Raw genomic sequence first — 15,668 nt, 5'->3', positions numbered from 1 at the left:
ATGCATTTATTTAGTATAATTTTTCATATTATGCAATATATTTATTTAATAATTTTTATTTTAATATAATTTTTATTTTATTTAAATAAAGTTTAAATTTAAATTACAAATAAAAATATAAGGTGGAAGTTAAAATGAGTAAATATAAATTGGTTTAGTTAAAAAGAGAAAAGAAGTGATAGAATAGGTGGAGAGAGAGAAAAAAGTAAGAGAGAGAATGGAATAAGGTGAGAGAGTGAGGTGAGAGAGTGAAAAGGTGGGTAGATTGGGAAGTTAAACAGAATGTTGGGTAGTTTGGGAAAACAAACAGCAACGTTGGGCACTACAGGAAACGATTCCTTACAGAGCTCCTCCTTAGCTGTCCATATACTGGTCCAGTTAAAACTAAACCGGCGCCCTTTAGATGCTTTCAACACATGAGAACTAGGGAAGTACCTTGCTTTCAAAATTCTAGCCACAAAAGAGTTCGAGTTATGCATATTGTTCCAAGAGATTTTTGAATCGCAGCCCTCCCTTACTCTTCGCACCACTCATATTGTTCCAAGAAAGCCAGTTCAGCCCTTTCCGACTACTAGCACTACCAAACACCCGAGTTTTTGATCGACCCACTAGAGATGGTAATCCAAGGTACTTCGTGTTTGTTAATATGTTGTATACTATGCTGAAATTCGGCATTAGACAATCCCTCAATACATAGTAAAAACAGAAAGGGGGATAGAGGCTGCAAGGCCGGCTTAACACTTTGTAATTATAGCTGAACAAAATGACCAGCTTGTTAGGCTAAGCCCAAGTCTTTTTTAAATAATCTGGATCGGGCTTTTTTGATTAAAGGCCAGGCCGGGCCAGATAATTTCTGGAAAATGGTGGACTGGAACCAGCCTGATAGACTAGCCAGTTTAACCCGGCTTTAACCCAGGCTTTTGTTTTGCAAACCAGATATATACATATCACTCAAACAAATTATACACACAATCTCCTACTAACTTCTTTCTCATCATCTCTCCCCGTAAAACCCTCACTTTCTCTCTCTAGAAAATCTCTACCCAGAATTATAATAAAAATTCATTCTTTTCTCCAACCCTTTCTTTAAATTCACGAGATCCCCATCTCTCCCATCTCACTCCCCTATGATAGGGCAATTGCTATTTCCTCGGAGAATGCTACTTATCATTACAATAAAGCTGCTGTATTGATCGGTTTGAAGCGGCTGAGATTTGGGAATCGCAGTGACGGAATATGAAGAGATTTTGAGTTTGGACCCTAGATTTTAATAATTTAATCTTTCAGCACTTTAATATATGTTGTGGCATGTATTGTTTGATTGAGTTGGTATTGGTGCATTAATCAAATTATTGATTGGCTTACTAGAAGTTTAATAATTGTTTAGATTATTAATTTTGATCGGGAGGTATACCAATCGATATACAGATATGCAGATTTATCAATCTTTTGTCCAGGCTTTTGCCCGCGCCAGATTATTTTATGGGCCGGGCCGGATTTTTATTATAAAATTAAGAACTTGCAGGCCAGTCCCAGACCGGTCCGGGTTTATTATATCCAGGATTTATTTGGGCTTTCTATCGGGTCTATCCAGACGGGCTTTTTAGGCCCGGTCTTTTTGTTCACCTCTACTTGTAGCCCATGCAATGGCATGGGGCCTGTTTGACAAAGGGGCTCATTTTTAAACTAATAATTGTATATATAGTATAGTCCATATACAACCTAAACTTGGTAAATTGAAATAAAAAGAAGTTGTGAAAAGTGAAAAATCAAACACGAACCACCATGACCCTCTTTGCCTCTTTATTCTCTCCTAATTTTCTCTGAACATCCAAATCAACAAAATTAATAAGAATTACAAGACTACTAGTAGAACTACAATAAGAGACTAAGAAATTCATCAAATAGCAATTACAGTGAAGATATTCTTATAAAACTATTTTGAATTCTTCACTTTATGAATTTAGTTTGAATTTTGGTATTTATTATTGTGTTTGTGTTTGTTTGTTTGCATGTTACAATTGCTTCAACAAAGAAGAATTTTTCAAAATCGGAGATAATTAAAAATCATATTCATTAAATTTAGTTCTTCCAGGAGTCTTTTTTTTTTTTTTTGCCAGAAGGAGTCTATTTTTTTAATGCATGCGTAGGGCTTTTTATTTGTTCGAACCGGCCCTGGATAGAGGATTTACGGTTTTAACCCTATATTTGGCGTGATTTACCCAATAATCAAGTAATTGAATCAAAAATTATATGTCATTGATTTCACACACATCATCATCCATTCAACCGAAGTGCCAAAAAAAATAATCCTCAATCTTTGCCGAAGATAAGACTAGTCAACCGCTCGACCCCAATCCGATTGCCGTCCCATTCGGATCGGGGAATCGGAATTTTTTCAAGTATGGAATGAAGATCGCACTACAATAAAAAGGATTATTAGCAACAAAAATTATTGGCGACTGCAAGATCCGTCACCAATAATTAATCAGGTCGGGGAATCGGGAATTTTTTCGGATATGGGACGGAGATCGCACTACAAGAAAAAGAGTTATTGGCAACAAGAATTATCAGCGACCACAAGATCCGTAGCCAATAATTATTATCAGCGACCAATATCTACGACCAACCTAAATTTAGTTGCTAATAATTTTCAGCAACTGAATTCCGTCGCTCGTAGACCAAAGTTCCTATAAAATAAATTAGGAGAAAAGTTGGCATTCTAATCAGTGACCCATATCAGTGACCTCCGTCTGTCGCTAATAATCACCAACCGCTCTTAGTGACTGCCTTATTAGCGACGGAGCTCGGCGACTATCTTCCGTCGCTAATAATAATATTTGTAATTTATATGTATTTATAATTTGTTTTAGAGATATCTTTATTGGAATTATAGGTATTTTTTGTTAGAATACTTTTTAAAATTATTAAACTTTTAAAATAGATCTATGCTTATTGATTTAATTAGATTAATATATCTATATCGAACTTATTACAATATATTTTTAATAGTTAGGCCCATTAAAATATAGATTTAAATATTAATTGACACATGATATGTATTTAAATTATAATGTTTAAATGTGTTTCAATTAGAACATGATAGCTTTGTTAAAATATAATATTATTAAATAAAAAGGCCCGTCAAGCAGCTCATATACCGACCAACCAAGCAAATTTATAAATTTTTCGATTTTAGATATATAGTGTATATGTATTAGTTATATGACAAAAATTTGAGGAAAATTAAATTTATTTGATTTGACATATTTGTCCCGGACTGATATTTTATATTTAAAAAAATATTTCTCGAATATACAACTGTATGAAAAAACAATTATATTTTTGTGATATGAGAAAAACAATTGAATTAATTATGTATACTTTTCTTTATAAAAGACACTAGTTAATTTACTACCTACAAATAAAAATTTCATTAAATATTTTGTCTTTATCTTTGAATTGATCTAAGATGTTGGAGTGATCATCTCTGAGTTGATGATCGAGTTTCTATATTGAACTCTTTTCTTTTTTCTTCAAGAATTCGAGCAATTTTCATTTTGCGATTTTCTTTTTGATAACTCGATCGTAGTTTAATCTTTCTTAAGTCAAGGACTCACTTTGAATTTTCAGATTTAGTAAATTAACATGAAGCTTTTGAATATTTTATTGTAAATATAGATTCGAATATACTTTTAAATTTCAATATTACGAATCTATGTTCATTTATGAATATATCTCAAATCTAACGAATCTTAGTTCGTGTGAGAGTATAACAAATATCACAAAACTTATTTCGTGTATGTATTTTGAATAACACGAAACTTAAGTTCATGTATATAATTTATTTGAAATAAGAAATCTTTGTTGTTGGAGATATGAGATGACGAGCTTATAAAATGAATAGATTTATGAAAATAATGACCTCTTAAATATATAAAATGGTTGGCTAAGATACGGATATGAAGCTAAAAACCACTTACGAGAATGATCGGAAAAGTTCGTCAAAAAACTTCATGGGAGATTCGACCGTAATGTATCTTTATGACGAAACTCGGGCAGCCTTCAAGAGGCAAATAAGTAGTGGATGAGCTTGATTGGTCGGAGAGAGCTTGATTGGATCAACTAAGTCTCTATAACTAAAACCTTGTGTGTGTTTGTGTGTAAAAATGAAGGTTTTAGAAAAGAAGTATTTGTAAAGAGTTTTTATATTTGAGAGAGGAAATACTTCCAAAAATATGAAAAATTTCTGAAAATCCTCAATAAATGTAAGTAAAAATATTAAATTTCAAATAAAGTAAAATAGAGCTTTGTGAAAATTTGGTGATTTTTAGTCAACATCTCCTAAGTCAAACACTTAGTCAAAATACAGGTCAACCGCTTGAAAATACACGCGCTGACATAAGTTCTTTAAAAATTACACAACTTTAACCAAACATGTATAACCATATAAACAAGATCAATACCAAATTTCAAGTCATCCCAGCAAGTGAAAGTATTTAATCTGAATTAAAACAATAAAAACCACCTTTTAAAATCTTATAAAATATAAAAATTCATTTGATGATTCGTAAAACAATTTTGACAACATTTTTTACTTTAATGAATACTAAAATATATATTTTCTTAGATATGAAATACTTTGGAGGATAGAAAAATATGTTTGAGTTTTTGAATTAATTTTCTTCGATAAATTAGAAAATTTACGAAAAATGAGAAAATTAGTTTTTGGTAAAAATGTGTAGATCTTTGACTAATTTTTGTACCTAAATACTTAGATAATATGTTTCACAATAAATCATGATTTTGATAGTTTTAAAGTGCATTTCAAGTATTAAATATTTTTCTCCGAATAATAAGTTATTTAAAAAATGAAAGAGAAAATATATTATGAGACAATTAAAATGGATATTAATATTTGTTGAAAATGCACACGTAGAGGGGTGCATCGGTGTTATATCTAATCTACTCAATTTTTATAAGTTACCGAATAATTAAAAACTGTCGAGACAGCTTACTGTTAAGATTCGAAATATACTATCAGTGAGCAGACAATCGATTTTCAATGCAAAACAGTAAATAACATCTAGCTAAGAACAAATAGAATTTTAGCCAGGTTCGACCCCAATTCCCAAATGTCTGCGTTCTAGTCCCTTACCAACCTGTTAAGAGAATATATTATTAATCAATGAAATGTTACAATTACAAGATTCAATAATATATCTCCCTTCAACTTTCATCCATATTAATTATCAGCTTGTTGAAACCCCCTGAACCCCGAACCAAAAGCTCTGCAAGACCTATACTATCCTAGGTATACTCTTCTCTAGCTAACTAGTTCTCTGTTCCCTTGTTTCACAAGCTGGATACACAACAACAACACAATACACCTTGAATAATATAAAGTAGAGGTAATTGCAATTCGGACCCCCTAACTTTTATTCAAAACGATATTGTACCCATATTTTTGAAAACTCAAATCGCACCTTTATCTTTACATTTCAAGAACGATACGCACCTTCCTCCCTAAATTCCGTTAACTTCCGTTAAAATATTTCTTTGGTCTCAATTTACATGTCCCTTTTGTTTTTCAAGGAGTCAAATTGACTAATTTTTAGCCAATTATTAGAAAATATTTATTTATTATTTTAAGAAATAGAAAGTTATATATTAAAATAGATTAGATTTATTTTTTTATGATATTTTTTTTAAATTAAAGGTAAAACTCATTAAATTTGATCACATAACGAATTCACAAACAACAAAACAAGTAAACCGAACTAGATATCGTATAACCAATTACTCAAGTAATGTTGTATTTTAACTCCCTAAATCACAATATTTGCCAAAACACTGTAAATGACAGTGATAGGATTTTAAATTATATCTTATGGATAAAGTTTCATGTCATAACCAGTGTTCTAAAAATCCCCGATTTAACCGATTAATCCCCTGCAAGGTCGGCCACCGATTCGATTTTTGAAATCCGATTAATCCTTATATATATATATTTTAATCGCATTATATATGATAAATTATTAATAAATCTAAAATACTATATTACTTTAAATATGAATAATTATAGAGTTTATGAATATAGTAAATATATTAGTTACTAAATAGCTAATATAATAATAACTAAATATTAAATAATATTTTAATATTAAAATAAATCCGATTTTCACTCCGATTTATCCTTCTGATTAATCCCCGATTTCCGATTAATCCCTGAATCGGTAGCTCAACCGATTAGGTCCGATTCCCGATTTCTGTAACACTGATCATAACTAATACAATGAACTTTTATGGATTTTACAAGAAACAAGAAACAAGACTGCTGATAGAATTTTAAGAAGTACTCGATGAAGAAAGGAAAATGCATTCAGTTATAAATCTTATCATAAAGAACTTAAACAACGAAGGTTTTAGAAAATTTAAGTACCTTTACAACTTGATATGAGTCATCAAATTAAGATGATCAAGTGATTAGTTTGAAACTTAAACGTATCAGCAGCACAAATGACTCAACTAATTCGACATTTAAGAGCATCTCCAACCATACAAATCCCTTAGCTAAAAAATGAGTTGGCATTCCAAATATAAAAAATTTAGCCAACCTACTGAAAAAATCATACTCCAACCACGTGGACCTGTTGTCTATAATTTTAGCCAACCTCCTATGGATGACTATATTTGTCGAACCTCTACAGATCTGTAAGAAATCTGTAGGATGATTGCACATCATTTATTACCATATTAAACTGATATATTTTATTTTAACAAACTAAAATATTAATAACATTCTATTTTTACATTATAGCCAACCAATATAGATAATACCATTGAGGTACAATGTCTTACAGATTCAGCAAATTTTACATAATGTCTTACAGGTTCAATTTAGCCAACGATTATAGGCAACGCCGTTGGAGATGCTCTAACAGATTTAAAACACAAAACTAATTAAACTCGTATACACGACTTTTTTAGATCAAGTAATTATATATTCAAATTACTAAACCTCTCAAACATATCATAAAAATTGAATTTACTATAATTTTTAGAAAAGCATAGCAGTGTTCTTTAAAATTAGTATGTGCTCAGTAAAACTCACATAGAACATGAATTTCGAATCCAAATTACTAAAAGTCACCAAATGGACATTGTAGAAATTTCAAGACCATTGTCACAGAGGTGGAATCACAAAGATTTACACAATCGATGAATTAGCTACAATTTTTACAAGATCAAGTACTTGCAAAATCAAAGAAAATTTGGTCAGATTCCACACATTATACTAAAATGAGCATATCTAGTAGCTCGTTAATCGAAATTTTATAATTATTTTTAATATTTAAACCAGATACAGTCTTACAGAGTAGTACGTAATAATAGAAAGTTAATCATATTAGACTCGACTTATAATTATTTTACATATTTAAACCAAATACAGGGTAGTACGTAATAATAAAATGGACTCGAAAATAGAGTGACAAAACAATAAAGATCGTGCAAAAACTTCAACTCGAGAATATTCGATAATCTCATCTCGATACAACTCACACACGTCCACTCGACTTACACACGCATCACCATCCATCCATAATTTCATAATCCCATCTCTCCTCGATCAAATATTATCTAACCCAAATTTTGCATGAAGTAGAACATCAAATTTCAAACTAACTAAATCCTCGTACACAATAAAGATGCAAACAAAATGATTCACGCGTCAATAAAATTATATGTTCACCAGTTAATCACGTACAGTCTACAGAGCAGATAATAGAATTAATATATGGCAAAATATTACATATAAATTTGCCAAACATTCCGCGAGTAATTTTCAAATTTGTTATGAGCAAATTTCTCCATTAATAATCATAAATATGATTAATAAATATATATTATATGTGCATATAATTAGTTAAGTTTAAATGAATGCGTCCGAAAAGCAAAATTAATTGCCTACTTTGTGCTCTGGTGATTGTACCACTGACCAACAAACCCAAACGGGCCGCAAGATTTGATAGACAAGACACTGACTAATTTAATTATTCGACGATCAACACTTTTAAGTTGGAACATCCACATACACCTCCTGCTTTAGTTGCCTTTTAAGGAAAGAAAATCAACTCTATTTTATTATAATCTCATCCCACATATTCTGTTTTATTCGTAGCGTCGCATTGCAATCCCAATTTGTATCCTATTTTTTAAGCTAAGTTAACAAAAAATTTAAAGTTGCAAAACAAGAAGGAAATAGACATTTTGTTTTATTTTAAGGATGAGAATATTATCTAAGGGATAAAGCTGAAGATTAAGGTGTGCCTAATAATTGTCTAGTGGTCTAATAATTGATACGTCCACTTGTTAACACAGTGACATAAAGATAAGCCACTGTGGCCATATAAACGATGAAGATAAATGATAGCCTAATTAAAGCACAAAACCAGATCATTTTATTATGCAATAGTTAATCAATTTAAGTTCGACTAAAATGATTCATAAAACACATATGCATATTGCTCTGTACTGCTAACCGCCCAATTTATTATAGTTGCCCACTTTTTGCTTCTTAGTTTGAGACAGGAATTAAATACACACCACTTATTTATGCACCAGTCTATCACTACTGTGTTGAGTTGTTACAGATCCACCTACAGCCAATAACAAAAAGTTCGAGTTAAAATACAATTAGTTTATGCACAAATTCGTCCACAATCTCCTTCAGATTAAGTTTTTGTATAATATATGTTTATTTTGTTTTCGAATTTTATCTGGAATACTCGTGTCGTCGAAATACCCGTGTCGGGGATGTGAATGAAATTTATGGACGGGTATATGAGAGTCTGATTGACAAACAGAATTTACGAACACATACAAGTACAGTAATTGATTTGCGCTGAATTGACAAGACACAAGAACTGAGAGTTGTATTATGTAAACACTGAGACACGATAACTTAAAACACTCTAACCTGCTGCAAGAGCAGCAGTAACCGGACTGATTTTAACACACTGTAATAGTACTAATATAGTTCCTATAACAACTCAGAGACATTAGACATAGTCTAATGCTGTGTTCTAAACAACGACGACACATACTTAATATTATAATAGCTATTATTGATTAAGACGAAGTTGAAGATCCATTCCCATTAGCAGCATTGTTCGGGCCAGCTTTGTGATCCTCCTCCATCTTGTCCTCGCTTCCACTGCTGCTATTCTGGGCATCATTGGTGGTGTTCTTGTTGATCTCGTTGTTTCCACGAGCATGAGTGCTTTTGTTGTTGTGCATCCAGACTTTGAGAACGCCCCTGTCGACGCCGATCTCGTTGCAGAAGTCGGAGATGGCCGCCTCGTCGCGCTTCTGGATTTTCCAGCCGACTTTCCCGGCGAACTCGAGCATTTTCTCCTTCTGGTGGTGAGTGAATTTGGTCCTGAACCTCTTGCGGGAGTTGGGGGGTGGGCCCGAGGGGGCGGTCTGGTGGGCCACGGCCTGGGGAGCGGAGCTGAGAGCGAGGAGCATGTGGGGGGCGGAAGCGGGGTAGTAAGCGGACGAGATCGGCGGTGGAGACGGTGGGGAGTTCGGGCTGTCGGGGTGTGGCGGCGGCGGCGGTGGCGGCGGGGGAGGTGGTGGTGGGTGGTGGCGGTGGGGTGACTGGAACTCCACCATAGCTCGGTGGTGGTGTTCAGTTTCACGGCGGTGGAAGTTACGGTGGCAGCCACAGGCGGCGCATCGGATGGTGGTGTTGTCAGCAGGGTTCGCCGGAGCTGGGATGTACTCACAACACCCATCCAGAGCATGGCCTCCTATGTGGGCAGCATGGTTCTTGAGACAGTCTCTGTACCCAACCACCGGCATGTGTGGCGGAGGCGGTGGCTGAACCGCAGCTTGGATGACAGGGTGGTGGCGTCTAAGCAAGCCATTGGTGTTAACAGGTTTCGGAGCCTGGATCCGGGTCGGAGTCTCGGACTCAGCTTCAGGGGTCTTGATACTTGTATTAGAATTATTAGTTATGTCCATGGCAGAAACAACAACATCAGCTACCCCTAGTGGGGTCTTGTTGATTAGCAAGGTGATTATTAAGAGGCTTGTTGGGTTAAGGCCTTGAAGAGAAAAGGACCTTGTTTATCTAAACTCAGATGATGATGGGGGGATTTATATTAGGAGCAAGGATGAAGATGGCTCAAATTAGCATCAAATGATGATGTGAGAAAGAGGTTTGAGATTGGAAGGATTTAATGAAAGTTATGAAACGGTTTTTGGGTTTTGGTTATGGAAGATTTGGTGTTATTTGCTTGATGATGAAGGTGGGAGACTGTAGATAATAAAAAATCCAGTTTTGTGGTTGAGCTTCGTAACTGATTTTGTATTTTTAACTAAGTTTAATCTCCTACTTAACCTTGTATGTCATCACTTTGAAGATTGTATGAATTTAGCCATGTACATATGTATCATTCATTGCTAAAATTAATTTTTACTTATCTCTATCTGCATTGCTACTTTCTGTTGTAACTTTCTTAGAAATTTCATGTTTAATTCTAGCTATCTTTGAGATATCATAATTTATTTATTTATTGTTAGGGATGAGTTGCTTGAAAAACCATTATTCATTCATATTGGTAGATTTTTAGGATACAAATTCCAACAATTATAATTTTCTAGTGAGTTTGGATAAATCTAACTTGGGGTGATTTGATTTGATAACTATTTAATTTAAACATTTGTTTGGATAATTTTATATTTTGAATGATTCATGAATATTTAAAATATAATAATAATAATTTGATATACTAATTATTTGAGTGTTGAAATTGACTTTGATTAAAAATTTTAAATAAAAAATAAGTTATTCAAAAAGGTAATCCTATCTACTTACACCGTTAAGTTCGATTCATTTTCAATTTTAAGTCGATCCTTCTTTTCCACACAAAAAAAATTCAATTATAATTAAAAAGAGTTTAAACCCATACAAACAGGCTCTTCATTTGTTTATTGTCATGTATTATTGAAAATGTAATATTAAGGTATTTGTATTTTTTTATAAATGTAATATTAAGGTAAACATTTTAATATAATTACTGTTTCAAATAAATTCTATTTGAAAATTTAAAATAAAAAATTTAATAAACCATAAGTTAGTGTGTAAATTATTTTTGTATGTTAAAAGATTTCTATAACTACATGTGCTTAGTTAATTGTTTTTCAAAGAAAACATCAAAACACGTAATATTTATTCAATACTAATGTTCAGAAAAATTTAAGATTACGTACTTTAAAAATTATATTAAAATATTACTTACTACAATATAAAACAAACTTTAATCATTTTAACGGAATTAATTTCCAAAGTTCGTTACTTTGACTCGCTGTTAAAACTGTTGTCAAACTGATGCAATAGCAGGTTGTCGGAATGTGGTAGTGCATACGCCATGTTTGGGACCATATTTTGGCCGAGTCTAAAGCACCGTTCTGTAGTTCTGCTCTAGCGGCTAGCCTAATACTGATAAACGTGTGGTTGTGAACAGATTAAAATCGCAGTACTTTTTGAGCCGAATTTATTGATAGAATAATATTTTTTATTCAAATTCAATATTCATACTTCACTGATTCTTGTAATTTTAATATAATTACTAATAAATAATAATATGTACGATTTTTATCTTTTCTAACCTTATCAAATTTTAATACACTCAACATCCACCATCCAGTTTACACTTTATTTCACCATATTTTACGCTTTATTTTGATATTTCTTCTACGTATTTATATTTTAAATTTTATTCAAATTAATAAAAGATATTTATATAAAAATCAAATACACTAACTACTTTACTTCACCATATTCATTTTATACATTATCAATGGTATCGATCATTGTAACCAAGAGAGAGTATAAATTTTTGTTCATAACAAAAATATATAATAACCAACTTTGATTTTGAATTATATATAATTCTCTTTTCAATATTGTCAAATTTAAACTACAGATATTAATAAAAAATGTTATCTTGTACACTATTAAACAATTAATTACCTTATTATAACTTCAAAATATTTATAAAAAAAACTCACATGAAACACAAGAGATTGATACACTTAATACAACAGTTTACAGTAAACTGAAACAAGTTCAGCCCCTATTTACTGACACTACTTGACTCACTCCCTACTGCCCCTTCAAAGTCAAAATGACAGTACGCAAGCAGCTCAGTGCCTTTACTTCTCACTCCTTAATAGTACTCCTCAACTACCCTTAATGTAAGCAGTAATAATATTAGAATCAGTAGTAACTTGTTAGTTGGACCGCTCATTTAACTCTGGGAAAGTAGCAACTAATTCTCCTACTTATTGCACTTCTCATCCACAATCAAGATTTATTTAACCGTTTGTGCCCTATTCTCTGTATCAGTGTGAAAATGTGTACACGGGAAAATGGACTTTGATATATAAAATTTTATAATTAATTAATTTTTTATTTTTCATGTTTGCATATTTATTTACACTATATGCTCTCCTTGGTTACTCTATATACAATCTTATCAAAAAGAAGATAAACATGAATGAAAATTTATATAAATGCTTATGTATTGAATGTTTAGCCATAGTAGATAGACGATGAAGTTGCCTGATGTATAAGATTTGGAGGTTTTTGCATGCAAAACGAGACATGTTGTGATTAAATTAAAGTAAAGTATAATTAGGCTGCATGTTAAGGAAATGATGACACGTGTGAATGCATTGGACACGTATCAACTTTTTTTCTTAAACCCCCTTGCAGCTTCAGTTTCATTTGCGTAATCCGACTGTTTCATATTTGACTACTTCCCCTTCTACTTGCTGATATCAGGGGATGGGATTATTATCTCCTGCATGCTACCCTACCGTATAGTCTTTGTGCCCCGATTTTTCATAAAACCGTTCGCTGCACACCACTTATTCTTTCCGTTACCTTTTCTTTTCTTTTTTTTTTTTGCCAAGAGCTTTTTTTTTTCCTTTTTTTTCATCACAATATACGTTTTATTTAAAGAAAAATATAATTTTTCGTCACTCGACTTATTGTAATTATAATTTTTTTTGTCACTAAAATTAGGTTCAGATTTGATTCTTAACATTATATTAGTTCTTTGAAGAATTATTAAAGTATAGTGGTAGTCTTTAATATTTTGATGATTTGGTATATGTCTATATCTTTATATATAGTAGTTTTTATGTCCCTAAGATGTTTTACCGTGGGTGATAAGAGTTTAACACGCATTTACGGCATCCAAAAGATATAGTTTCATAAATTATTTTATCTTTTACTTCCAAATAAAAATTTAGCGTTGAACTTTTATACATAAAAAGAAAAAAAATAAGTTATGAAACTATGTTTTATAAGAGTCTTAAAGTGCGTGCTAAGTGGTAGAAAAAAGTGTAAGCGAATAAGGATGGAGTGATAATAACATAAAAAAAATGCATTAAAAAGGACAATCATCGAAGATTGAGTTTTCCTCTCTATTTATTTTATCTTTATCATTGAAAACTATAATAAGATAAAGCTCTCTTAAATTTATTAAGATAAATTTAAGATTTGAGATAGATCATAGGATGAAATAGTCACTTGAAAATTTAATAATAAAAAATGATGCATCATATCACTCAATTAGACTTTATCTCATGAGTGAGGATGAATTGTTTGAAGTCACTGAACTAGTCGATTGAAACTTTAACAGTGATAGTTGATGCATAGTATCACTCACTTAAATATTATCTTATCAGGGAGAATGAATTGTTTGAAGCCATTAGTTTCATGTTGATGATTTAATGAATTTCTAGAATTCTAATTACGATTTTTTCTAGAATTCCATATTTCTGTATACTTATTTTCATAAATGAAAGCAATATCATAGTAAAAATTATTTATCAACATTTCTTCAAAAAAAATTATATTACATATATATATATTAATAAACAGTAAATATTAGATTTGTGATCTTCTAATTATCAGTCGATATTTAGTTTATATGTTCCTTCAATTTTAAACGTATATTAATATGTTAATTTTAATCTAATATATATGGGGTCATACTCTAATATAAACCGTTAAAATACAAACTAAATATAAACTAATACGATTAAGTAGATTGTGAAGGATTTTGGGGACGGGAAATGACTCAGATGTGGGCCTAGACGGGGCTTAAAAGGGGTCAAGCAGGGTCGGGTGGGGGCTTAGTGGGATCATGGTAGGATAAGTTTTGGCTCTTAAGATTGTCTAGAGCGTGTCCAATGCTTGTGCGAGGTGAGGCTCTAGTAGGCCTAGGATGCCCTGAGTGGGGACGAGGGTGGACCTAGGTGGGTGATGATTTAAAGGAGGTGGGTGATGACATATAGAGGATACGTGGGTGATGTTGTTTAGGGGTAATTTCTCTTGATTTGTATTTTAGTTTGTATTTGAACAATTGCATATACATACATATATATATATATAGGGGGCTGTTATACAACCACAGTTGGATAATTATTTAAATATATCCAAGTTAATTACAATCGTTGATTTGTTAGTGTACGGACAAGATTAAAAGGCATTACGCTGTATAATAAAGCGTGTACGCTACATGATGTAGCGTAAGACCAGAGCAAAATGCAAAACAGAGCATTTTCTCTGGTCTTACGCTGTATAATATAGCGGAGCGGTTTTTTTTTTTGCAGAACCGGTTTCGTTATTTTGTATAGCGTATTGTGGATACACAAACTATCCACACATAAAAAACTATCCACAGCAGCCAAATCGAACCCGATTCAAGCGATTTCAAGCCAAATCAAAGCAATTTCAACTGATTTCAACCCAAATCAAATGATTTCTGGTGCGTATGCTCTTGTATATGTGTGTGTATATCTGTGTGTACGTATATACGTGTGTGTATATGGTTTTTTGTATGTAGATTTTGATTCTTCTTTATGAATATGTGTATAGATTCATAGATGTATATATGTGCGTAGATTTTGGTAAAGTTAGCATATTTAGTTCGATTTTTAGTTCATTTTTGAGTTGGGGATTTGTGGATCTCTTTAGTTATAATTCGAATTTGTAATTTGATTTTGAGTTTGATAGTTAGATTGTTGGTATAGTTTGAAATTGTTTGGATTTTATTGATTTTTTTAGTTCGAATTTTAGTTTAATTTGGAGTTAGGGTTTTATAGTTTATATTTTGGTAAAGTTAAATTTTTCTTTGGAATTGTTGATTCTTTTTGGTTTGATTTCGAATTTGTACTTAGATTGTTGGTAAATTTTTAATTTTTTATGGATTTTATTGATTTGTTTAGTTCGAATTTTGTATTTAATTATGAATTGGGGTTTGATAGTGTAGATTTTGGTAAAATTTAGCTTTTTGTTTGAATTTGTCTATCTTTTTTGTTTGATATTGAATTATATTTAGATTTTTGAGTTTGATAGCTTAGATTGTTGGCGAAGTTTGAATTTTGATAGTTGATGTTGAATGTGTTAAGATTATTGATTTGTTGGTTGTTAAGATTGTTGTTGGTGGGAATTGATGGTTTGATTTTGACCTTGATGTTGTTTGTTGGTTGATAATATGATTGTAGAAATGTTGAATGATTTTTGTGGACCGGTTGATGATTCAGTACTTCGCCATCAAGCAAAGCATATAAGCACATCAATT

General features: G+C 31.9%; 1 protein-coding gene across 1 annotated transcript; it reads right to left on the bottom strand.

Moving 5' to 3' along the window:
• Window positions 1-8,910: 8,910 nt before the first annotated feature.
• Window positions 8,911-10,409, bottom strand: LOC108211645 (zinc-finger homeodomain protein 9). The gene has a single exon (XM_017383299.2). The coding sequence runs from the start codon at window positions 10,027-10,029 to the stop codon at window positions 9,133-9,135; it is 897 nt and encodes a 298-aa protein (XP_017238788.2). The 5' UTR covers window positions 10,030-10,409; the 3' UTR covers window positions 8,911-9,132.
• Window positions 10,410-15,668: the final 5,259 nt, after the last annotated feature.

Source organism: Daucus carota, chromosome 3 (genome assembly GCF_001625215.2).
Source record: "Daucus carota subsp. sativus chromosome 3, DH1 v3.0, whole genome shotgun sequence".
Lineage (NCBI taxonomy): Eukaryota > Viridiplantae > Streptophyta > Magnoliopsida > Apiales > Apiaceae > Daucus > Daucus carota.
Note: the sequence above shows the minus strand (reverse complement) of the source record. Positions and strands in the feature narration are given on the sequence as shown.

Excerpts from the sequence above, each read along its gene's own strand:
- LOC108211645 (XM_017383299.2), bottom strand. The coding sequence starts at position 10,029 with ATGGACATAACTAATAATTCTAATACAAGTATCAAGACCCCTGAAGCT.